The 26,825-nt window shown below is 37.4% G+C and overlaps 1 protein-coding gene across 2 annotated transcripts; it reads left to right on the top strand.

Moving 5' to 3' along the window:
* Positions 1–26,454, top strand: hrasa (HRas proto-oncogene, GTPase a). 2 transcript variants are annotated; one of them, XM_084095053.1, is made up of 6 exons: positions 1–130; positions 8,847–8,988; positions 13,023–13,201; positions 20,700–20,859; positions 22,621–22,745; positions 25,763–26,454. In XM_084095053.1, exons 2-5 carry the CDS (start codon positions 8,878–8,880, stop codon positions 22,738–22,740), a joined length of 570 nt encoding a protein of 189 aa, XP_083951179.1. In that variant the 5' UTR covers positions 1–130; positions 8,847–8,877; the 3' UTR covers positions 22,741–22,745; positions 25,763–26,454. The 2 variants fall into 2 exon arrangements, with proteins under 2 accessions (XP_083951179.1, XP_083951180.1); XM_084095054.1 differs by lacking the exon at positions 1–130 and adding an exon at positions 5,039–5,147.
* Positions 26,455–26,825: the final 371 nt, after the last annotated feature.

The raw sequence follows: 26,825 nt of genomic DNA on the forward strand, positions 1-26,825 counted from the left end.
CACACACACACACACACACACAGCGGAGCACATTGTTCACAGTGGGCTGTCTGCTACATCTAATACAATCCAGGAAAATCTCGAAATAAACGAAGTCTCCTGAAGAGTGACTGAATCCGGGGAATCAGAGGTGAAGTGTACATTTTTTGCTATTAAACAATAAATCGTTTGTATGCATTGTATTGTAACGTTAACGTGACTCAAAGTGGCAGATATTGTTTACCTTAAACATATTGCTATTATCGGCCACAATTACCGTATATTAATGGTAATTATTAGTGCGTTTTTATAATTGCATGGAGAATGTTTACATATATGCGTGTGTGAACAATCAGTTATCGATAGATCTATAGATACTGTTCTGTATTCTGCGTTTTATTCAAAATTGTTTGTTGAGAATTTAAATAGAAAACTCGTATAGTGTTTATTTAATCACTTTATATATCATTCACTCTTCGCAAGAAAACCTGTTCAAGCATCTAAAAAAAAACTGAATCTGGTCAGTTTACATTGAATCAGACTCTAGTAATCGATCAAACTGACCATGGCTTCTCTTCCCGACAACTTGCATTTATTGGAAACGATTTCAAGTCTAACACTGAATGTAAACATGTTGTCTAATTATCTGATTTGTTAAGTTTTGGTGGCATCCATGTGACAGTTACGAGCCTCTCTGTAAACTCGGGTGACGCCCCATAGTACCCGACGAACAATTGCAAATTCTACTATGCCGAAGACTAGCTCATGCATATTAAGTAGTTTGCGTCGCAGCGTTCCAATGGCGAAGGACTGTTTGCTGAATACTAAATAGTTTCTGCTGACGTCGCTTAGTAGCCCACCAATGGCAATGGCTCAATCATGAATATTAAGATACCTCAGCATAGTAGGATTCGTAATTTCTGGACTATGAAGATCAGTGCGGAAGTTTAACAGTCTGTTTTATCGCAGAACAAGCAAGTTTAGGTCGCTTAAGTACTTAAGTAGGTCTACAGAAGTTAGATATTGTATTGCAACACTAGAATATTTTATAGGCTTCTGCACAAGTGTGATTCGTAGATTTTCTCTTTAGTTACAAAATTAAAGTAACCAAACATGTTTTTCTGAAGCCTTCTAGACTGTTAACTGTTATTTGAGATAATGTGAGTAAGTGCTATCATAAAATACGACTCGATTTTATCAACTAATCCTTATTCACAGGCTCTTTTCACTGTGAGGGACACACTAGAAATGGCACATTAGCATGATTATACTTGTATGCCTTCGGTTCGACCATGCCAAAGTCTATAAATCTGAACCAAAATCTGCTGTAAAACCAGCCAGTCTGAGATGTTTTTTGGTCTCAGTTGGTGTCCCAGAAAGGTCTGTTGGTGGGTTTTAAAGTGGTTTTTCAAAGAAACAGTTTGAGGCCCCTATCATTCAGTCAAACGACTGAAAAACGCATTACGAAATTAATTTAGTATATGATACATCACTGTTTTGCTCGGGGATGCCCAATAACTTTGTGGATTTGTTTGGAACTATTTTCGTTGACGAAATAGTGCAAAAACAGACAATGTTCTAAGACTAAAATGAAACTCACCTAACATTAACTTATTGAACTTTTGCATGAAATCAATAGGCTATCAAATTTGCAATCGTGCTGATATTTGGGAAAACGGCACTCTACGGCCTGTTATAAACATTACAAACAAGAGCTCATACAAGGACATTTTTGTCCCATATATCTTGATTTTTGGAGGCATTTTTATTGATTTTGGTGGCATTTTTGCCCTTTGCCCCCTACACATTTCCTTGATGATGGGGGGCGAGTGCAAGTGGAGGCCCTCTTATGTTGTGAGGCCCGTTTTAGGTGAAAAGAGTAAAAAATAGCAAAGGCCGTGACGGCTCCTCAGGGGAGGCAAGGGAGGCACAGCCTACCCAAAATTTTGAGGTGAAAATGGGAGAAGGACTTAATGTTAATAAAATTCCCAGTTATTCATTTAATGTCTCAGAATGTGTATTCCTTGTTTGTTATTTCACCACTGTAAGTGTTACCACCGCGCGCTTCTTCGCCGAATCTACGAAACACGAGTCTGAGAGGATAGAGAAAGGAAGGGGAAGGCAAATCCATTGCCGGAGACTTGTAAAAACATTAGCTAATCACCATCGAGTATTTCACTTTCAGCGATTAGGGTAGCCGAAGACCTGCCAGGTTAAACCAGTTATGACCATGTCAAACCAGTAAAAACTATTGTTGTTTTTATTTACTAAAACTATTATTAATATATTCAGTTAATTGAAATAAAAATATAAAATAAATATTAGATAAAAACGTGAACTTCTAAAAACTCAGGGAATGTTTACACAACAACGATGTACTAAAAACAGAAATGTTTTTCCGCGTACAGGTGACAGCGTTGTCAAAACGATCCCTGTTCACACGGATTTGTGAAAGCGACTAAGAACGCTGTATTATTCATGCCAGGCCAGTAGTTGGCGATGTCACTTTGTAAAGAAAATTGATGCGCCTAATATAGACTGAACATGTAATTCGCATGCACGTGACATCACCGTGCGTTGTCACTGTGCGTTTTTGTAATTTACAGAGTCGATAACAGTATCGTTTAAAAAAATCTTGCACTTTGAAAGTCGTTTTCAAAAGTATTGAGATATTTGGAAGCATTGGAAGTATTGAGTTCCAGATATTTGGAAGCATTCATATTTTTGTTGGTATTTTATTTGCATTTATCTGCGATATATAAGCAATATCTTGAAGTGTCTGCAGTGAAGGGCAGCAGATTTAGGCTAGACAGATGTAATGATCTGGCTAGTGATGGTTATTTTGGGGGATGATGTCAGTAGCTCACTCAGCCTGGATCTGTTATGGTTCCTCAGTATTCGATTCCTTCGATTCCATTTCCCATGTGAGGTTCCTTTTACTGTCTGATCCTGACTGGAAATCACTTAGGCCTTCTTCTTTTGTAGGGTTGTGGCTCAGGGAAAATTGATACTTGAGATTCTATTGGGACCATTTACTTGTGCTCTAACATAATGTTTAGCAATATAAGGTTTAAAATCACTGTAATTGTCAGGACATAAAGGTTCACTCAATGATCAGGCAAATAATATTCATTCCAAATCCTAGGTATTAGATATGTTGATGTCCATAAAATGCAGACCTGATAATGTCAGTGAGTTTATCCTGAGCTTAACTATAGGGTTTCAAAGTGACCTGTTCATATTGCCCGCTCATGGTGACAGATTGTATGTATACTGCAGATCCTAGTGCCAACGTCTAGGTCTTGCTTTCACACTTTCCTGTAGTTTTTGAATGATAAATCTTCATGCTTGCTTACTTGCTTAAGAGAGCCATGTTGCAGCTTTCCTAAGAAATCACACTTGCGATATCAAAGGTTGTGTTCACACTTCATATGTCATAAAGTAAAGGTTTTGGGCTAGCCTAGCTTTTAAAAATTGCTAAAACGTCCTCTTGTCTCCTTCACTGCGTATCGCAGCGTTAGCAGGCATTACGCTTTTTTCGGCTAAGGTTGCAGGCTTGCCTTCATGTGGCTTTGTTTATCCCCAACAGTACAGGACTACGGGGGCTCATTAGGACCCATTTGAAGCCCCTTGGCACTTTGGCGCTAATTATGAATCTTAGAAAGAGTGATACAGAGATCGCACTGGAAAGAACCCGATGGGATGTGTCTCTACTGATCTCCATCCCAAACAACAGGTTGCTCTGACAGAAGGTCCTAATCAAACTTTCATTGCCCTCTGAATGTGTGTATAATTCATTCAGTTCTTCCCTCTTTGTGCCCTAGTTTAGTTAAAGGGGTTATTCAAAAGATGGCCTAAATATGGGCATACTTTGCTCAACCGTGTTAAATTGAAACTGAAAGTGGCACTGTCACTCATCTCTGGTTTTGCGCGACTAATAATGAATGAACATCAGCAACGCGTAACACATTTTCCTTAGAATGACAAATTGACTTTCATTGTATTCATGTTTAACTAGTTGATAAAGCACAAGTTCTAAGGACTCGCTGATATCAACAGGCTTTTTAAATGTAAATTCTGACATATTTACTTCTCATGTCCTGCATTTTACTGCACGCACTTCACCACTGCACATTATTTTAATGGAATTTTTGGTTACACTTTATTTTAAGGTGTCATTGTTACAGTGTAATTATATATTTAAGTACTGAGTAATATTAAGCAACTACATGTACTTACTATAGGGTGAGGGTAGGATTAGGATTTGGTTGAGGGTTGTTGCATGTAATTATGCATAATTTACTGTTATTTCTATGGTAAGTACATGTAACATGTAACAAGGGCACTGTAAAATAAAGTTACCGATTTTTATTTTTTTCATAATCTTTATAAAAAATGTATAGTACTTCAGGCAACTATGAAAAATGCTGTCATGATTTACATACTCTCATGTCATTCTAAACCCAACTAACTTTCTTCTTTGGAATTGTAATTTGCATTTTTCGAGCTTAAGTAATGTACCTTGCTGTTACCTTTCTAAATGATTAGACTTGCTGTACGATTTTCCATTGGTAGATGATAAAATAGCCAAAAAATCCCATATTTGCAGTGAACTCCATATATAGAGCATAGATTATCATAAAGCCTTGAGGGTGGGCTCTTTAAATTTTGCAAGTGAGAAACCTCCTATCAATGTAAAAATGTATACTTAGTTGTTACTATATTTTTATTCTTCTACTACATTTACCCCAATGTTTTGTTTAGCTTTCAAGGGGTTAAGGGAGTAACGCATAGTGGCATCATGTATGAACTCCCTGCCCTTCAATTGCTCAATTGTGCGTGTGCGAGTGCTTGCGTGTGTGCAGTTACTCATTAATCGTCCAGCACTTTAGTGTTACTCACAGATACACTGTGCTGGACTCTCATAAGTTGCAGTCACCATAGTACCAAGAACCTTTGTCTTTTCATTAATCATTAATGCTGCAGACCCACCTCTGGTGATCTTGAGTTGCACCTACAGCCCCAATGACGACTAATAATAAAACTCCACACCCTGGGACTAATATAGTCTGTCTGGTGGTGTGCTGTCATGGATGGCTGTGACTACAGTTGTGTCTTAAAGTGAGCCTTTTACTGTGTTGTGGGATATGTAGCAGGGGCAATGAAAAGTAAGTAGACCACAATAAAGAAAAGCAAAGTTAAAAGAATGTCTTTGTACAAAACACATTTGCAAAGTTCTTAAATGTACTCTTTGTATTCATGTTGAGTTTTATATGATTTTAAAAATGTTCATACCATTTGCTAGAAAAGTTTTAATTCAGATATATAAAAAATCATTTATAGAATAACTCTAATAAAACTTTTCTATGTACTATGAATTAAAAATGGGAATGAAGTCAAAAATGGTACAACTTAAAATTTCTGATATTTTCAACTTTTTATAGCAAGGCAAGGTTAGTTCACTTTGTAAAATGGTAAAATGTGGTGTACCTCTCCAAAAAACATAATATAGATGAATTATTAATGAACAATATTTGTAAGAATAATAATACTTTTTGCCTTGAAAAATAGATTTAAAAATAATTTGACCATTTAATTAGTTAGGCTTGTTCAGGCTGTAAAATGGTATGTGGCACAATCCGCATAATAAGCATGATGCTATTTATGAATTAGTATTAAAGGTACAATATGTACGATTTTTGTAATAAAATATCCAAAAATCACTTTCACAGTGTGATATATTTCCTGCAGTTGTGTACTTACAATATCCCAAAAGTTTAATTTCAGAGAAATTCCAATTTTAAATAATGGCTCGTCCCTGGTCATTTTCGCCTGTCAATTACGTAAGATCCACGTTATCCCTGGTTTCCGCTTGTACTGCCATAGTAACCATGGCGACAGACGTGGACAACTGTGTTACACACTGTTGTTGTTTCGTTCAAACATTATGGACCATGGCAAGCAGACTTTAACGTTGACGTCATCAACCTACACCTTTGTTATTGTAAGATGTTAGCGACCCCTAGCCTCGAAAAACATTACATCTTGTAGCTTTAATATTATTTGCGTCTTTTCAGTTTCGAGTAAACTAGTAGCCTAGTTGTATCATTTCTTCCGACACTGTCCTCTGTAACCGGTAGGCGTGGCTTGGGAGTGGCCTCATAGGGCAGCGAAGCAAGTGCATTCTGGGAGTTGTTGTCTTTCATCCACATGAGCCAAAAATACATTTTCTGGCTTTTCTCAGTCTAGAAGGCACCAACTTCTAAAATAATTTCACATTTCTACTACATAAATGACCCAATTTAAATACACATTCATCTTTCCAGCGGTGAAATATCCCTTTAAGGTTTATTTATACACTTTATTTTAATGTGACGTAGGCATTACATTGTACTTGCTCAAATTTTAATAAGCTAGGCTACTTGTACTTACTATAGAGTTACGGTTAGGGTTTGGTTTAGGGTTAGTTACTTGTAATTATGCATAATTTACTATTTTTACTATAGTAAGTACATGCAGTAACTAGGACTGTGACTGTAAGGAAATTTTCCCACCAGTTAATCGATGTGTGACAACACTGATAATACCTCACTTTTAACTCGCTAATTCAGTGCGGAGCAGAGCGGATCATAACCGACCGAGAGAACTGAACCACAGCAACTTTAAACAAAGGAAATTAATAACAAACACCTGTGATGATAAATTAATCTCCATAGCCGCTAATAAGAGGCGGAAAAAACAAACAAAGGCAAACAGGAACTAGCCTAATGAAGAAACTAAAAGTCCATGAAAATGAAACTAACAGAAAAATAATTGTTACAAGAACATTGTTGAAGGTGTTTACGTGTATATGGTGTTATGAAACATTGTCACATTGTCAGTATAGCATCATGCATGTAAATATAGTTCCCCCCAAAATAAAAATTCTGTCATGATTTACTCACCCGTGTGTAATTACAAACCTGTATGACTTTCTTTCTTCTGTGGAACACAAAAGAAGATATATAGTAATCCAATGGGAATGAAACCATATGACCTCACAGTCAGGAAAACAACATCAACCACCCAAAACCAGCAGCAACCAACCTATGACAGAGTAACCAATGAGGGTGAGCGATGGACGGTAGCTGGATCACATTCAGAGTTAGAAATGTTGTTTTAGACCATGTTGAAACTTGAAATGAAACCCACAAAATTATCAGTTATCAGATAAAAGCTGGGTGTGCTGCAAGCTCGGGTCTTGTTTCAAGTGCCAGAATGCTTTTCATATTTCATAGTTTATCTCCTTTGCATCTCTATGAGAGTTTGTTCACTGAATGCTAAACAGTGGAAGATGGGAGATTATTCCCAGTTTCCTTAGGATGAATTCTCCAAGTCTCTTGGTCTTGGATTACCGCAATCCTAAAGGCCATAATACACCAAGCCGACAGTTGGCCAATGTCAGGCTGTTGTTGAGGTTCTGTCGGCCTAGTTTTTGCAGTATCTTCTGTGGCTTTTTTCCGGTGGGTTCTCCCTCACATAATACTATATAAATTAGGTATGCTAACGATTAATCGGCGATCGATTAATTTTCTATAATAATTTTAATCGATTAAGCAAGGTCGTGCTGTTAAACCAAGAAACACGTAAAGCAGACATGAGGAAAAATTAAACGAGCGTGCCAGAGTTATGTTTGGGATCATTTTATTTTTAAAGGCTAGAGTTAAACCCTCATGACTATAAGTTTGCGTGTGCATTCGCAGCAGTTTGTTTTGTGCAAATGTCAGTTAATATTGTGTTTTTTGTGTAGGGTTGTATCTGATTTATCTCATATAGGATGCATTCGGTTACATGCATAAGGATGTAGTGTAACGACGCCCATTTCCAGGAATGCACTAATATTTTGTTGGTAGATTTATTAGTATATATAGTATATATAATAAACAATTATTAGTTAACACTAAGTTGTCAACACTTCGGAAAAAATTATAATTCGTCGTTACACTACATCCTTATGCATTGCTTTCTGCCAGGACTTTTACGTGCTTTTCCCAAATAAACGGAAGTGACCGTTATCTGAGTACAGAACCTATTTGTACTACTGTAGAAGTTTGGTACTATTCTGGGCATTATTAGTGGGGTAATTTACGGGATACATCCTTGGATCCATTAGCGCCTGCACTAAGCCATTCGGCTGATATCCCTAAATAAGCTCTAACTTTAATAATGTTCGACCAAAGGAAAAAAGGCTTCTGGAGGGGTGTTGGGCTCGAGGTCATGGTGCATAGGTTGATTTTACTCTGAACCATCCCTTTAAATCATCAAAACGCAAGAAAGTGAATGATGAAATGCTGTTTTTTTACGGTTTGTATATCTGCAATCTCTTCCTGTTTTCCCCTTTTAAATGACTCGTGTAGACTACTTTCTCCTGCTGGAATGGAGATTTACTTCCTCTCATGCAGGTGTAGAACACACATGCTAGTTGGCGGTTGACTGTAGTATTTGTGGTGTGTTCAAGTGCAACTTTTTGGCCCAGACTCAGGTAGCATGAGGCAACAGCACAGTCAGCTTTCACCGCCACAAATTCTTTGATGTCGGTTTGGTGTGCCTGGGCATTTACATAGATGAATAGCTAAAGAAATAGGCAAGGTGCAACATCTTGTAATAATTTGCAGACTTAAATAGTCAGCGATTTGGAAGTCGGGACAATAAGACTTTGGACTTCTTTTATGCTAATTTCAAAAAAGCACTGCTTCGCCAACAAATATTTAGTCAAGCCAAGTCACATTTATTTATAAAGCACAATCTTATATAGATTTGAAACATCACTGAACATGGAAGCAGTGGGAGGTTTGTTTGTATTGATGGTTTTGCTGGTTTCTCCTCAGGTGTGGTGAGAGGTTGAAGAGGCGTGAAGGAATGACTGAATATAAACTGGTGGTGGTGGGTGCTGGAGGCGTGGGCAAGAGCGCTCTCACCATCCAACTCATCCAGAACCACTTTGTGGATGAATACGACCCTACTATAGAGGTAACGTGTGTGTGTGTGTGTGTCTGTGTGTGCGCACATTCAGTGATCTCAGCTAGTGATATACAGTATCATCTATATACAGTGAGGAAAATAAGTATTTGAACACCCTGCTATTTTGCAAGTTCTCCCACTTGGAAATCATGGAGGGGTCTGAAATTGTCATCGTAGGTGCATGTCCACTGTGAGAGACATAATCTAAAAAAAAAATCCAGAAATCACAATATATGATTTTTTAACTATTTATTTGTATGATACAGCTGCAAATAAGTATTTGAACACCTGTCTATCAGCTAGAATTCTGACCCTCAAAGACCTGTTAGTCTGCCTTTAAAATGTCCACCTCCACTCCATTTATTATCCTAAATTAGATGCACCTGTTTGAGGTCGTTAGCTGCATAAAGACACCTGTCCACCCCATACAATCAGTAAGAATCCAACTACTAACATGGCCAAGACCAAAGAGCTGTCCAAAGACACTAGAGACAAAATTGTACACCTCCACAAGGCTAGAAAGGGCTATGGGGAAATTGCCAAGCAGCTTGGTGAAAAAAGGTCCACTGTTGGAGCAATCATTAGAAAATGGAAGAAGCTAAACATGACTGTCAATCTCCCTCGGACTGGGGCTCCATGCAAGATCTCACCTCGTGGGGTCTCAATGATCCTAAGAAAGGTGAGAAATCAGCCCAGAACTACACGGGAGGAGCTGGTCAATGACCTGAAAAGAGCTGGGACCACCGTTTCCAAGGTTACTGTTGGTAATACACTAAGACGTCATGGTTTGAAATCATGCATGGGACTGCTTAAACCAGCACATGTCAAAGCCCGTCTTAAGTTTGCCAATGACCATTTGGATGATCCAGAGGAGTCATGGGAGAAAGTCATGTGGTCAGATGAGACCAAAATAGAACTTTTTGGTCATAATTCCACTAACCGTGTTTGGAGGAAGAAGAATGATGAGTACCATCCCAAGAACACCATCCCTACTGTGAAGCATGGGGGTGGTAGCATCATGCTTTGGGGGTGTTTTTCTGCACATGGGACAGGGCGACTGCACTGTATTAAGGAGAGGATGACCGGGTCCATGTATTGCGAGATTTTGGGGAACAACCTCCTTCCCTCAGTTAGAGCATTGAAGATGGGTCGAGGCTGGGTCTTCCAACATGACAATGACCCGAAGCACACAACCAGGATAACCAATGAGTGGCTCTGTAAGAAGCATATCAAGGTTCTGGCGTGGCCTAGCCAGTCTCCAGACCTAAACCCAATAGAGAATCTTTGGAGGGAGCTCAAACTCCGTGTTTCTCAGTGACAGCCCAGAAACCTGACTGATCTAGAGAAGATCTGTGGAGGAGTAGGCCAAAATCCCTCCTGCAGTGTGTGCAAACCTGGTGAAAAACTACAGGAAACGTTTGACCTCTGTAATTGCAAACAAAGGCTACTGTACCAAATATTAACATTGATTTTCTCAGGTGTTCAAATACTTATTTGCAGCTGTATCATACAAATAAATAGTTAAAAAATCATACATTGTGATTTCTGGATTTTTTTTTTTTAGATTATGTCTCTCACAGTGGACATGCACCTACGATGACAATTTCAGACCCCTCCATGATTTCTAAGTGGGAGAACTTGTAAAATAGCAGGGTGTTCAAATACTTATTTTCCTCACTGTAAATAATATATATGCTAAGGTGCTGATACACATAATCTAAAATCGTCAGGTCGTTTTGACTCATATTAGTACATTATCAATAATATATCTATTTGTTTTAACCCCGTCAGCTGAAGCTGTTAAGATAATTCAGTTAATTAATTAATGCTACACTATGTAACTCTTTTTATTGATGAGAGAACGAGAGAGTGCAAAAAGAATCCATCTTCCAAACCTTGGGCCCTATCTTACACCCGGCGCAATGCAGCGGCAAGCGAAAAGCCCAAGTGTTTTTTGCTAGTTTCAGCCTGACGCAATTATCATTTTCACGTCCTGCGCCACGTTGTTTAAATAGCAAATTAATTTGCGCCCATCTGTGCGCCCATGGGCTGCTGGTCTGAAAACAAGGTGTGTTCAGGCGCATTGTTGGCGCGTTGCTATTTTGAGGCAACTGAAATAGACTAAGGCATTGACTAACAAAAACCTGGTCTAAAGTCAATGGCGTAATATTTTTTTGTAATTTACACAACACGCTTACGCTGCTCATTACACACACAATGCGCAGCAGCACACAAACATGCCAAATAAAAAATAAAGGATTACAATGTAAAAGATTAACATTGTGTACATAAAGATTTGGTGGAATCCGGCTTGTCCCGTAGATGGTCTGCTTGGCCGCTTTAACCTCGCGCACGAGCAGATCCGTTTCCTCTCTGGAGAAGCGTTCAGTTTTTCCGTTTGCAAATTCTGTCATGTAAATAGCGAATCTGCCATGGCGCGAGCGCAACTGGCTTTTAAAGGGAATAGGAGAAGAGATTGGTTTATTGCACGTAAAGCCCAAAACACACCCATTACTCATTAAGAGAATAGGGACAACCCTTTTAGACCATGCGCCGGGGCGCGCCGACCATTTTTCCTGTTGTTAAACTAGCAAAAGTGAATTCAAACACGTCCTAAGTGAACTTGCGCCGTGCGCTTTAGACCATGTGCTTAGATCCTTAAAATAGGGCCCCATGTCTTTACTTTACTCAGATACACTTTGAAAAACCGTAATGATTTATATTTTAGAGCGGTTGGGCTGGATTTCATGGGAAATTGCATACATAATCATTTGCCTGTGCATTTCACATCACTGTATGATGTAGTGTTAAGATGAAAGTTAGTTGTTAAAACAAGCGAAATATTGACCATGCAAAACAGCAAACCTCCGGGGAATTACCAGTTGTAAAACCAAACGAACAAAAAAAACAGTCTGTAATAAAACCTGAATCAACATTTGCTTGGCTTGACACCAACATTTGTAAGTATTTAGAAGTGCCCCGGAGATGGCTTATCCCAAAGACATCCCAAAGCCAATTCATGTGTGAAAATGATTCTTCATGCTCCTCCTAACCATTCTTTCACAATCTAATCCTGATGAATCTTGACATTGTCATCCTGGAATATGGCCATGATGTGTCTTCCCACATGGATGTTCAAGAAATGAAAAGCTACACACTCTGGCTGGGTAGTGTACTATTATAGTATATACTAATTTCATTTTAATTTTAGTTTAAGTTTAGTCATTTTGTTATGTTCTTATTGTTTGTTTTGTCATTTTTTTATATTTATTTTATATTTATAGCTTTAATATTTTTTTTTTTTAAAGTTTTCTTAATTTTATTATTTCCACCTAAACTTATTTATTTCTGTTAATTGCTGAGGCAACATTCTACTTTTTGTTTATCTAATATTTACATATTTATTTAATTTAGGTTTATTTCATATGCTAAAAATGATTTTTAATGCTTTCAGTTAACAATAACAAATTAATCTCTTGTACTGTACGTTATGCTTTATTATTGTCCGTCTGTTCGCTAGATATCCCATCAGCGTTGAGCGACCACTACAATCTGGCCCTTCCATTCACTCACTCTCTCTTTTCCTCTGCACACCCAGTGTCAAATAAACCCCAGGAGTTTCCCCTCGGCCTGCATTTGCTTCCAGCGTGAGGGATGTGTGTGTGTGTGTGTACGTGCTTCTACATGTCCCTCTTTCTCTCTCTCTCTCCGCTCTGTTTTCCCGCCACACCCGTCTCTGGACAAACAATGTCCTTTTTATGGCTGAAATTGCTAACACACATGAGCACAGACACGCAAGCTTTTGTGTCTGACTGGACACATCTCTACAGTCCGTTTGGTGTTTCAATCCTTATAGTTTTGTCCCAAAATTCTTTATTGGGCACATTTTTAGAAAAGTAATTTAAAGACCTCAAATCAAGTTCATGGCTGTGAAATAACTAAATATTTTTGGCTCTTGAGTAAGAAAAGACTCTATGTTATCTGTCTTATTGAGGAAAGCAAGCGTGAGTTGGGTGTTGATGTGTCTGGGCGTCTCTGTGCAGGACTCCTACAGGAAGCAGGTGGTGATTGACGGGGAGACGTGTCTTCTGGACATCTTGGACACTGCAGGTCAGGAGGAGTACAGCGCCATGAGGGACCAGTACATGAGGACAGGAGAGGGATTCCTTTGTGTCTTTGCCATCAATAACACCAAGTCCTTTGAGGACATTCATCAATACAGGTGTGTGTTTGTTTTGTTTATTTATTTGATAGGGACAAAGCACGTTAATGAACATTTAGTATAAAATACAAAATGTAAACAAGCCGGATTATAGCAACATTTCTAATTTACATCTGCAGTCCCTAGGCAGGTACACACAAGAACAAATCCTCAGCTATACACACAACACTACAAAGAGACAAATACCTCAAACACATTATTACAATTTCTAATTAAAATGTTTACACAACTGATTCGTCATAAGCCACTTTTTCAGATGATATTTAAAAGTGTGATAAGAAGGACATTGTTTGTGACATTGACTGTGGTAAACTATTCCAGTATTTGCTCCCTATTACCAGGGGGGCAGCGTTTCATATTATTTTGAAGGTACCCCCGGGAGCCACCATTGGCTAACAAGCCTTCACCTGCTGTTAGCATCCCATTGACTCCCATTCATTTTGGCGTCACTTTGACAGCGAATAACTTTACATCTGAGGCGTTTAAAGACTCCATTTGTCCATGGTTTATTTCTAAAGAAACACGACAATGTATAAAAGGCTCCATTACCTTGTATCTTACGTTGTGGCCCCGTAGAAGCAGTTTTTGTAAAAGTAGGCTAACGATTGCGTCATAACCACGCGACTCTCTGGAAATTACCGTAGAGACAGGAAGAGAAGCTCGCAGTCAATCGGGGGGACGTGGAGGCATAAAGTCCGATAAAGTCAAGGGAGAAGGCCATAGAGAGTAATGACGTTGCTCCTGCTCCTAGCTCATGGACAGATCCTACTCACGCTTTCCGTCTCTGCAAGATTCGGAAGGGAATGGTTCAGATTTCGTTTGGTACAGCTACTAGAAAACTTACAACTGTCAGGCAGGCTGCTCACGTCACATCCACTTCGTCAAGCTCAGTTTGAGTCTGCGCAGTACGCTCGGCAATCAGGAAATGAGGGCTTCTAATGTGCTTCACTTCTCTCCGTTGAAACCTATGGGGTCGCTGTGTCCAGTTTATATACTGTCTATGCCTATTACAGATAACACTTTCTGACCAAAAGATGTTCTTCTATACGGCACCTCGCAATCCCCTCTAATGATAGACCTGGTACCAATACCACAATCTGTCCTCTGTTTTTTTAATTCATTTAACGAAGGTGGGGCAAGCCCATACTAGATCTTATAAATAAAACAAGCATATTTTAATTTAAAATTTTCAAAACTCAATAAATTGTGTGGGTTTTTGTTTTGGCCTGACAGTTTGATCTTCAGTTTTTTACCCTTGGGAATATGTCCTCAAAATCCTTATTTTGAAACAAAAAAAAAATATATATATCAGAAGAAATTTTGGGTGAAAACAATGATGAAATTGGATTAAACTGTGTTGCATTACCTTTAAGACTTCTGTGTCGTTGCTGTCAGGTGGAAACCTTGTATGTCAAAAAGCGCTACTTTTCAGGAAATGGAAAAAACACTGTTTTTTTTAATAATTAAACACTGTGTTGTCAAAGTTGATATTGTGGCTTTATATATGGCACTCGCATGTGTCATTATATTATTAACATTTGAACAAAAGCAAGCTCAAATTGAGTTACAAGTTTTTGACCAGTGAATGACATAAGTTTATAGGTTATAAGGTTTACTGTTGCTATATTTATCAAGGTCCTGCCCACACTCCCACTCCTGCAGACTCATTCGCAAGCACAGCTGTCAATCATGAGGCTACACTCCGCTTTTATAGCGTGAAATAACTAACTAAAACCGAACTTATTGGAAAAACTAACACTTATTTATGCATAATAAGAATGACCTAAAAGGACAGAAACCATCTTTAGAAAAAAATTATTTGAAGTGTAATTGGATTTTTTATTTTGGCTCACGTCCCATTTGATTACATGGAGAGGGCGGGGTTTATAACCTTTATAACCACTTGAGTGCTGCGCACCGGCTATTTAAGACAGGATTGGCCATGACTCGATGGCAAATGCTGGACTGAGACAGTTTTCTCCTCAAATACATAAAACATTAGCCTTTATATATATTGTGTATCTTATTATTCTTCCTATTGAAATGACTGTATTTTGTCCACACAAATTCTCTGAACAATAGTAAATGTGACTGCACCTTAACAAAGTACATTAAAAATATTTTGTTTATTTATTTATTTGACTCACATTATCCATTATATGACCCCTGAAGTGGGTGAATATCATGCAATCTGTCTGAAGTGCCCCTATTATGGTTTTTCGAATATTCCCTTTCATGCACTTTCATGCAGTGTGTAATATAGCTGTCTGTGAATTTAAACAGTCTGCAAAATTGTCGAAAGTGCACTATAAATAACGTTTTTGTCTCCCAAAAGAAAATCGTCAGGAATTCCAGTCTCACTTCCGTGACCTGCATTCGTAACGCAGAAACAAATTTGCATAATGCCCGTGCTATGATCTTCATTGGCTGCACACGAACAACATATACTTTGACCCACCCTTAAACGCTGTAGCTGGTTCATGTTGTGTACATGTCAAGAAGACACTGTTTTCTGCTCTGCTAAAGCAAATTCTCTTTGCAAACACTTCCAAAGGATGATGATGGGAAGAGTCAGTAGCCGCGTTTCCATTACCCTTCAAATTGCGTAAATTGAAATTGCGAATAAAAAATGGTTTAAAAACATCGGTTTATGGAAATGTTGTCATTTCACAATAGTTTTTTATCGACATTTAGAAAATATCGCAAAAGTTTTGCAATATTGGGATAGGATTTTATTTGGACCAACTTGCTCCTCAAATTTACAACCTGTAAGTTTGATTAATTATTGATGTATATATTTTTTACGTATACGAATGTTCAAAATGTTATTATATTTAATTACATATTTAATTTATGTAATTGTATAATTTATCTGTTACTTTTATATATGTCTATAATTTAAAATATAATTTATTATTTATTATCTTTTGTGGGGGTGAAATGTGACCTGGCGTGTACAAAAAAGCCAATGTGTTAAACTACAATAGCACAAAGTAGCATATTGCTCCCTTATGTGAGACCATCAACCCTGTGACCTCCGTAATCACGTTGGCATTGCTTCTGATTCACGCTAGTATAACCTCTTATTGTTATTTATCAGCTTGTTTGACGTCACAACAGAAACGCAACATCGATTACACAGTCGGATCCTCAAATTGGATCTTTGACTGAGGATTCGTTGTGTAATATTCAGTAGTTGTGCTTAAAAAGGACAGCAGAAAGTGAGATGGAGTATTATAGTGCAGTGCCAGTGAAATCGATCCCAACTCAATTAGACTGAAGGAGAGAGAGAGAGAGAGAGAGAGCTTTCAAGGACATGAAAGGAGAGGGGAAAAGGAAGATAACTGTATTATATCAATCAGATTGTTGTTTGTGAATAATGGGGTCTAGATAATGGGTTTTTAATGTAAGAAGTACAGTACAACATGGGTAATAGTAATGCACTGTTTAATATCAGCCTCAGATGGCAGTTGTGTACATACAATATTCAGTTTGCATTATACTTTATTCACATTTGGCTTGAAAACTTGTAGGTTATTCTATACAGGTTAGTCTTAATCTATCTGTATGGTATATTATATTGCTGTCTGTTGCCTAGATTTACATTTCACATTACATTAATGCAGTTATCAGACAATTTGTGACTTAAAAGCGACTTATGTTTGACCAGTTTATGAATTTCTTGGCATTCGAACCTATGACTTTGATGTTGCTAGCACCAAATTCTAAAAGACAGCAAACTAACCATCATCAGAGGCGAACCAACACTGAGTGGGTGAAAATTATTCAAAATTAATCAATGAGGCCCTTTTTTATATATGTATTTTATATATGTTTTATATATAATATATATGATTTTTTTTTGATAAAAATTCATTACCTAGAGATATTATTATACAAAATTCAAAAAGTAGTCCAAACATAGAACATCTAACAGAACATAAGTTGTTTCATTTTTACAAGATACAATACAATACAATACAATACAACAATCTTCAAGATACAGTAAATCTTCAAATGTGTAACGATTTTCACCTTAAAAACAGTCATTTGCGTGGTGGAACAAGCAATGCTAAATAGAAATATATAGTTAGCATCTTAATTTAATCTTTGTTTTATTATTTTATTATTTTTAACTAATTATTAACTCAACAAATTTAACGTAAAGAGCTGGATTCTTATTATTAATTAAATAATGTCAACTATAGTAAATGTATTGATTAAAGTTGCCATAGACTAAAGATTTTTCTGGTCGAGTAATCGCATGTTTATATTAATTTCTGCTTAAATACTGGGTGCATGGAGGAATATAGCCTATTCTTCACTCAAAAGCGCATGCATAAATCTTGCCGCAAAAGCAGGCTAATGATAATAAATATGTCTTAAAAATAACGAGGCATTTTAATTGTTTATTAATAAACTAGTGTTTTCTAAATCAGTGTCGGTTGCAAACATATCTCCATACATCTCCGCTGTAAAGTGGATGCGCCTTTAGAGAGAAATGCATCTTTCATACGGATTACATAATCAGATGATATTTGCTTTCGATTCGAATTATTTCGTTTAAAAGTGGACATACTGTATCAAGCTTTATATAGATATATTTCTCATGTATGTGAGGCTAGTATAGCCTACGCTATGTTTCTGTTTATTTTTGAGACGCGCTCCAGTTCACGGAGACCATGAAAGTAGTCAATTGTACCCTGATTGTTTTATTTTATTTTACGAAAGCACAACATTTTCTTGTTATTGTGAGTTTACACAAATAAAAGTAGTTGCGACTGATGCATTATTCTTTTCAGTATGGACAGAAATGATGGAGTATTTTAAGCTGTTTCCACTGTTTATAGGAAAATGCAAGTAATCGCGCCGGCGCCTCCTTGACATGCTGTGCGCGCTCCACACTCCGCACAAACACTTGGATATGCACCTAATAATCGCGAACATTTATCTAGGTTAAAGTTAGAGCGAGCGGCCATGGCAGACGGATAAGTCATCTTCATGTTTAACAAATCAAATCATGCATTTTCTACCTAAGCGCTGCGCCAGTTTCAAAAAGGCGACTGAGGCGAGACGGTAAAAGCATAACCAGCGTAACGAGAGTGGGGTCCCAGTAAGGGGGATGTTGCTGCGTCTTTATATTAACATTCCTGATTGTTTGAATGATCAGCTCTCGGCGGTCCCCTTAAAATGCAGGGCCCCAGGCAATTGCCTGGCTTGGGGCGCCTCTGACCATCATGAAACTACATAATGCATGGAAAACTCGACTCAGAGTTGATTTGAATCGAGTTTTATGTTAGCATGTTTCTATGCTAACAACACAATACCAAAGGCCCTTAACTGTCAGTGTTATTTTAGTAATCATTATAAATTAGGTATCATGCGAATTGCGAAAGCTTAAAAAAACTTTTTGAAATCGGACATTGCGGTACCATGGAAACGATACTTTAAAACCTATTAGCGAGCTCCTCCCCCTTGCTGACAGTGTCATATTACATAATTTATTTTATAATCAAAATAATTCTAATTTAGACAAAACACATATTATTTATATATTTAACCATTTAACCCTATTTAACCATCTAAGCTCATGGTCTAAAGCGCATGGTGCAAGTGCACTTGGGGCGTGTCCGAATCCACTTTTGCTAGTTTGACGACGGGAAAAATGGTCGGGTCAAGTCACCTTCATTTATTTAGTGCTTTTAACCATATAGATTGTTTCAAAGCAGCTTTAATAGTGATAATAGGAAATTAAAGTAACAGCCCTGGTGAAAAAAAAAAAGCTAAGTATACTTGCAGCCAGACTAATTATCAGTATACTTCAAGTGTGTTAATGATTAGTTAACTTGAAGTGTGCTATTTTGAAACAACTAATTTTGTACTAAGTATATTTTAGTTGTAATTAAATTGTAGTAAAGCATAACTTTAGTGTATTTTTGTGTACCAACTTCAAGTATACTTAGTATACTTTAAGTATATGCCTGTGTAGGGACTAATTACGTGCTTGATTAGTGATATTAAAGTGTACTTTATTTGTGTTACAAGTACATTACAAATTCTTTGTGAGTGTCTTCGAAACATACAAGTAATAAGTGTTATATTTATATACAATAAATATTTATTTAGATATATTTTTTATTTGTAATTTTTTTGTTTTGTTGGCATTTTCGGCTTTTATTAGGATAGGACAGTAGCCAGACAGGAAGTGAGGTGGGAGAGAGAGAGAGAGAGAGGAGGGACGGGACCAGGAAAGGTCCACGAGCCGGGACTCAAACTCAGGTCTCCCGAAGCACATGTCGGCGCACTTGCCCACGAGACTATCGTGGTGTGATATGTTTAAAGTAAAAAGTATAGGCTCATTAATACCTTTGGCTTATTCCAAATACTACAAATTGCATACTTTGTTTTCAATAACAAATGTACATTATTAGACAAATAAAACTAGCTCAAACAGTAGAGCCTTGGTGCTTACAACGCCAAGGTCATGGGTTCGATTCCCAGGGAAAGCAAGAACTGATGAGAACTTCCTGGTTCTGGTAAGAACTTGAGCTGCTGTGTTTTGGACCAGCTCTAGTTTGTTTATTAAGCGTGCAGGGCAACCACCCATAATAGCATTACAATAATCTAGCCTTGATGAAAATATCCATCAAGTGTTGAAAGAATATCCATCAAGTGTTAGACAGTATTCAAGATTATTACGTGAGAACGTTTTTTGTCCAATCATTAGAATCTCTGTTTTTTCAGAATTAAGTAGTAGGAAGTTGCTAGTCATCCAGTTTTTTATATCAGCTATGCATTCCGTTAATTTTGTGAATTGGTAAGTTTCATCAGGGTGTGAAGAAATATAGAGCTGAGTATCATCAGCATAACAGTGAAAACTAATGCCATGCTTCCTAATGATATCTCCCAAGGGTAGCAGTGGTCCTAGTACTGAGCCTTGTGGTACTCCATACTGAACTTGTGATCGATAAGACATCTCTTCCTTTACTGCTACAAACTGATAACGGTCAGATAAGTATGATTTAAACCATGCTAATGCAATTCCACTAATGCCAACATAATTTTTGAGTCTATTCAAAAGAATGTTGTGGTCAATGGTATCAAATGCAGCACTAAGATCAAGTAACACTAATAGCGAGATACAACCACGATCGGATGATAAGAGCCAGATGATAAGTGTAAAATAAGATTTTACACTTTAATTTGTTTTGCTTCAGAAAGTGCTTCAGTGCTTTTCACTTCACCAATAATCTGCAGAGTGTATTCCAAAGCATTCATGAATTGCAACCATTTACATTTGGATGGTGCATTTTCACGTTTATGACAGTTAAAGGGTTAAAGGTAAGTCAATTTAGACGTCAGCCATCTTGGGAATGCACTAGGTGTCTTAACTAATTGTTGTAATCAAGTCGAGTTCCTCCACATTTTGTTCACGATCAAATGTCCGCTCACAGTCTGCAGGTTGTATTTGACTCTGACATTTTATCTTCGTGCACAGGGAACAAATCAAACGGGTGAAGGACTCTGATGACGTGCCCATGGTGCTGGTGGGGAACAAGTGCGACCTCCCGACTCGGACAGTGGACACACGGCAAGCGCAGGAGCTCGCCCGCAGCTACGGGATCCCTTTCATCGAGACCTCGGCCAAAACCAGACAGGTGAGTCGGATGGAGGGATGAAAGGATTTTCTCAGTCATTTCTATCATTTTTTAGTTTATTCCAAGTCTTGGAAGTTATGCGACAGCTTTGTGTAATGAAGACACTGAAACTGAAGTTCTTATTCAATGAAAATCTTCACTTCCAACAAATGTCGTGCAGATGTGGCGCACACAGATTATGTTTGATTGTGATTATGCAGAAGTGAGATTGAGATTTGAGTGCTACTGCAGAGGGGGAATTTTCATTTGTGTGAATGTGTGTATGAATGTGAATGTCATTCACATCAAAATTAACTACATTAACTAGGCCTGAAACAAAGTTTTAACATTTGTTAAAAAAAGTTGGCCTGTTTAATTAAGGTATAATTATTGAATAATTAATAAATAAAAGTATTATATTCAGTAATAATATCATGTAATAGTAATTATATTATATAATCAGTGATGGGTGTAATTAATTACTTAGTAATATCATTACTTTTCCCTTAAAAAAGTAAAGTAAAGGGATTACTCTTCATTTTTCTGTAATTTAATAACAGTTACTTCTGATGTAATTGCATTAAATACATCAAATTGATAAAATGTTTGTTTTTAATGTAACATTCTCCATTTACACTTTCAGTTCGAGAATAATTTATGCAATTGTATATTGTTTGTGTGAAAGAATCAAAAGGTCAGTTTCGTGTCTGTCCTTGTATTGTTCAACTGGTTGAGGTTGATATGGGATTTAGAACATAATTACTAGTAATAAATAATCTGATATTTTTTAGAGGGAGTAAATAGTACAGTAATGTAATTACACTGTTGAAGTTGTAATTAGTAGCTAGTTATTAATTACTTTTTTACAGTAACTTACCCAACACTGTATATAATTACTAAAATCAGGGATGTGATTTTACACACACACACACACACCTTCCTTTTTGGTCCTTAGATGATCACATGTCTGTAGAATAAAATTATTAAATATTTAAAAATAAGAATAAAAAGATAGTAATTAAAATTTTAGTAATTTTCTTGTGTGTTTTCATATAGAGTTTATATAAATTTGCATAATTTTTTGGGTATTTTAGTACATCAAGTTAAACTAAATGGAAATGAGAAATTTTGCTTTGGCAACTAACTAATAAAACAAGTTTAAGGTTTTTGATGTATTTTATTTTATTTCAGTTAACATTAACGTTTATTTTATTTCAAGTAAAAACATTTATATAATTTTAGTTTTATATAATAACCCTGCCTCAAAATAGAAAACACCACATTTTTTCCAATTTATAGCTTTAAAATAGGACAGAATTTTAATAGGACAGAATTTTCGATGGATCTATATTTTGGTTTCTGTGTCTAGAATTAGTCTCAAGGGTTTTATGGTTCTGGGAGATTCTTTGGATTTGCAGTATTTAATGCTGTAATTCTCCTCATGGCCACCTACACACACACACACACACACACACACAGGATGTGTTGTATAACACTGCAGGGAATGACTCACAGCTGCTTTGTGTTACGCCAATCTGACGAGAACTGCAAGGTGAAGACCAAGACCACACTTTTATCATCTTTTACTCTCGGGGTCACGGTTTCATTACTAGTTGTGTGTTTCCATGTATTTATTTAGAGCTAGTCATTATTTTGGTTGTCACATTTGTTACTCATTTTTGAGATGTGTGTAAGTTTCTGACCAATCTCTGCTCTTGAAATCTCTTGTAAGCCTCAGCATTGAGGATTGTCTTTTCTCATCGTAAGTGTACATCTCTGCAGGGTGTGGAGGACGCGTTTTACACGCTCGTACGAGAGATCCGTCAGCACAAAATGAGGAAGCTGAACCCCCCGGATGAGAGTGGACAGGACTGCATGAGCTGCCGCTGCGTCGTGTCGTGATTAAGGTGCTTAAACGCACATAATGACATGCCTAATGTTAAGACACAGTAAACAGACCATGTGAAACATAGTGAAGCAACTGCATAACACATTGGTTTCGGTCTTCAAATTACTCACTACTCTCTGATCACGCAAAATAAGCTGCAATCACAGAATTGCTGGGAAAGGTCATTGATCAAGAGTTGGCAACCTTAGACATGCATGCCAGCACTAGCGAGAGAGAGAAATATTACATTTACATATTTATTAGTCGTGTTTGCTTAGGCAAGCATCACTATCATTATATGTGACTTTCTCATTCATGCTCACTGAGTTTTGTATGAAAAATTTTTTTTTTAAATTAAAGGAGAAGTTCACTTTCAAAAAAACTTTTGCTGATAATTTACTCACCCCCATGTCATCCAAGATGTCCATGTCTTTCTTTCTTCAGTCGCAAAGAAATTAAGGTTTTTGATGAAAACATTCCAGGATTTCCCCCCATGTAATGGATTCTATTGGGACCCAAACGGTAGAAGGTCCAAATGACAGTTTAAGTGCAGCTTCAAAGGGCTTTAAACGATACCAGACGATGAATAAGGGTCTTATCTAGCGAAACGATCGGTCATTTCCAAAATAAATAAAAAAGTTTAAGTTTTATAAGCACAAACGCTCGCCTTGCTCTGTTCTGTGATGCGCGTTCGTGACGTCACGTAATACGCAATTACGTTGAAAAGGTCACGCTTGACGTGTTTACAAATGTGCGGAAGGAGGACCATATACACATTTTCAAATGTATTTGTGTCAGTTTATCGTTTAAAATGCCCATTTCGTGTGCGTATCCTCTGTGTTTTAATATTAAAAAGCCAAAAAGAACATTTTCTTCAGGACAGAAATTTTTCAAGCGTGACCTTTTCAACGTAATTGCGTATTACGTGACGTCACGAACGCGCATCACAGAACAGAGCAAGGCGAACATTTGTGCTTATAAAACTTAAACTTTTTTATTTATTTTGGAAATGACCGATTGTTTCGCTAGATAAGACCCTTATTCATCATCTGGTATCGTTTAAAGCCCTTTGAAGCTGCACTTAAACTGTCATTTGGACCTTCTACCGTTTGGGTCCCAAAAGAATCCATTACATGGGGGGAAATCCTGGAATGTTTTCATCAAAAACCTTAATTTCTTTGCGACTGAAGAAAGAAAGACATGGACATCTTGGATGACATGGGGGTGAGTAAATTATCAGCAAAAGTTTTTTTGAAAGTGAACTTCTCCTTTAAGTTTTATAAATATCTGTTAGGCACATAATGGGATTTTCCCCACCGTTCCATCGTAATATTTTTTTATGTTTTATAGTCAATTATGCTGAGTTAAAACAACTGAGTTTTCTCATTTTTACCTGTGATCAACACGAATTTTCAGCATCATGACTCCAGTCTTCAGTGTCACATGATAACATCACTGACTTGCTGCTCAAGAAACATTAACTGTTAATATCACAGTTGAAAAATGTTTTTAATATATTAATTACATTTTTTCTTTTTTATTTGTGATAAATAAAAAATCTGATTACTGTCTGATTTCCATGACAGTTCCATGACCAACAAAACTCCAGTTCTTAAATATATATTTGCCTTTTAATTTATTAATTTAAAAGAAAATGAAAAATGTTGTATTATGGATTTAAAGGTGCACTAAGTAACTTTTTTACCTTAACCGAACAGCTTCGGAGTCATTGGAATAGTTATATGACTTGTTTCGGGTTGAATGGTGGTCGTCGCGCATCCCCCGAGCGCCTGTGAGCGGAAAAACCACCCTTGCAACTTTGGGCCAGCGGGTCGCGTCAGGAAGTATCGCATGATATCAGGTCTCGCGATGTAACAAATTGCTTTACGGCACTGCACACAAAGCTAGGAAAGCTTTGTCGGAGGACGAAAGAAAGGAAACGGCAGACTGACCGAGCAAGGAGTCAGACTCGAGTAAATATCGTTCTTGTTGATGGACTAGTAGACATCTTCAGAGGTTATCTGTGCCTGTTCGATGTCCGACGCTTTGTAACGCGTTCTGTCAGGAGGAGAAATAGGGATAGCTCACAGATGAAGTTATTACCGAGAGCCAGACAGACTCACGGAGGCGATTGGCATCTCACAACTTGCACTTTAGTCCCCAGTCGAACTCGTGTAACTGTCTGTCACCCGTTCTAACGTCCACATCTTTACTTGATAAACAAAAGTAGGATAAGAATGAGCATCAAACTGAAATAACCCGCATACGGGTGTTCGAGGTGCACATGATACAACACAGACTGCCGACGACAGTTCAACAGGGCGCGCGCAGCTCTTAAAGGGGCCACACCTTATTTCCACTCGTTACAGCTTCCATCCTACTGAACACGTACCGGTATAGAGGGCGGAAGGGATCAGGCCGTGAGTGCAGAGACAGCTGTGCGCGAGTGCTATTTACGACAGTAACGTTAAATACAAGTACTCCACAGCGACTCTAGGGGTCGCTGTTTGACAAAAACGGAAAGCTGCCTAGTGTGCCTTTAAAAAAAAAAATAATAATAATTTAGTAAAAATGTATTGCAGTACTAGAAAAAAAACTAAAAAGGAAAACAGTCAAGACACATTATGTTATTTTTGGCATTTGAAATTTTTATTTTATTTGACAATGAAATTTCATGAGAACCAAATGTCATAGAACATTTTAATGGTCCAAAAATAAATCAGTTTCCTAATATAAAACATTTTATTTTACAGTGTCCTTGTTACATATGTAACAAATACTTACCATAGTAATAACAGTAAATCATGCATAATTACATGCAACCAACCCTCAACCTAATCCTAATCCACCCTAACCCTATAGTAAGTACATGTAGTTAATTAATATTACTCAGTACTTCAATATATAATTACACTGTAACAATGACACCTTAAAAATAAGTGTAACCAAAAACATAATTTTTCTTTTGATTTTGGAGTGAAATATGTTTTTAATTTGATTCACCCATATCTACACTTCCTGTTTTCTGGTCCCCAGCTGACTGGCGTGTGTTGGGAGAAGTTTACCCATGGTCCCGTGCGGCAGACTGGACCCGAGAGGAAAGACGTGCCGTCTCATCTGAACCCGACTGTTAAGGAAAAGCGAGCAAGGCCTCCTGCATAACGAACATTTGAAACCGGAAGGAGTCTTGCGTTGACCACCCGGGTGACCTCTCTGGCTGTCCACGTCTGTCTGATAAACACCACTAATGACTTACTCGTTTATGTTCTTTATTTGTAACCCCAGTGTACTCGTGCTGGGCAACTCTGTGGATTTCTGCTAAATTATTGTTCTTGAAGTCTCAACACTGGTCTTAAAAGGACTTGGCACATCTCATGACCTCAACGTCACACAAAAACCTTCCTCAGCTCCGATGGAAAAGACTGGACACTAGTGACCTCATCCCGTGACCCCGCCCCCCTCAGTTGCACCTCACAGAAAGCATATATCGGTTGGAGAGAATGGATGTCGGAAACTATGTACAAAATAATCTGGATGGAGTCGTTTTTTCTTAACGTGCAGGTTGTTTTAACATAACGTTTGTGAATATAGGGCTTTGTGGAAATCGAAACGGAAGCATTAGTTATGTGTGCTGGTGTATGTGTATGTTACGAACGAACGTTACCATTAGAATATTAAAAAGGCTGACTGAATTTTCAAAAATAAAAACTGTTGAGTTGTTTGAAGAAGCTTTTGTTTGTTTTGTCTGTCTGTGAGGTTATTGTTGCAAAATGTTTTAAATGTCATAAGATTTCCAATCAATGTACTGGTAAAAAAAAAAGAAGAAGATAACTATAGGAGCTTGTTTCCACCACAGAATAAAAAATAAAAAAGGTAACTGCGACTTTTTATCTCACAATTCTGACTTTTTTTCTCAGAATTGTGTGATATAAAGCTGAAATTGTGTTATAATGTCAGAATTGTGTTATGAAGTGAGAATTGCGTGTTATAAAGTCAGAATTGCGTGATATAAAGTCGAAATTGTGTTATAAAGTCAGAATTGCGTGTTATAAAGTCAGAATTGCGTGATATAAAGTCGAAATTGTGTGTTATAAAGTCA

Source organism: Abramis brama (assembly GCF_963993115.1).
Source record: "Abramis brama genome assembly, chromosome: 20".
Lineage (NCBI taxonomy): Eukaryota > Metazoa > Chordata > Actinopteri > Cypriniformes > Leuciscidae > Abramis > Abramis brama.

Bases quoted from the DNA above. Each gene is read 5' to 3' on its own strand.
- hrasa (XM_084095053.1), top strand. From the start codon at position 8,878: ATGACTGAATATAAACTGGTGGTGGTGGGTGCTGGAGGCGTGGGCAAG. The intron at 8,989-13,022 runs GTAACGTGTGTG...GTCTCTGTGCAG, and splicing joins AATACGACCCTACTATAGAG to GACTCCTACAGGAAGCAGGT. The intron at 13,202-20,699 runs GTGTGTGTTTGT...CTTCGTGCACAG, and splicing joins GAGGACATTCATCAATACAG to GGAACAAATCAAACGGGTGA.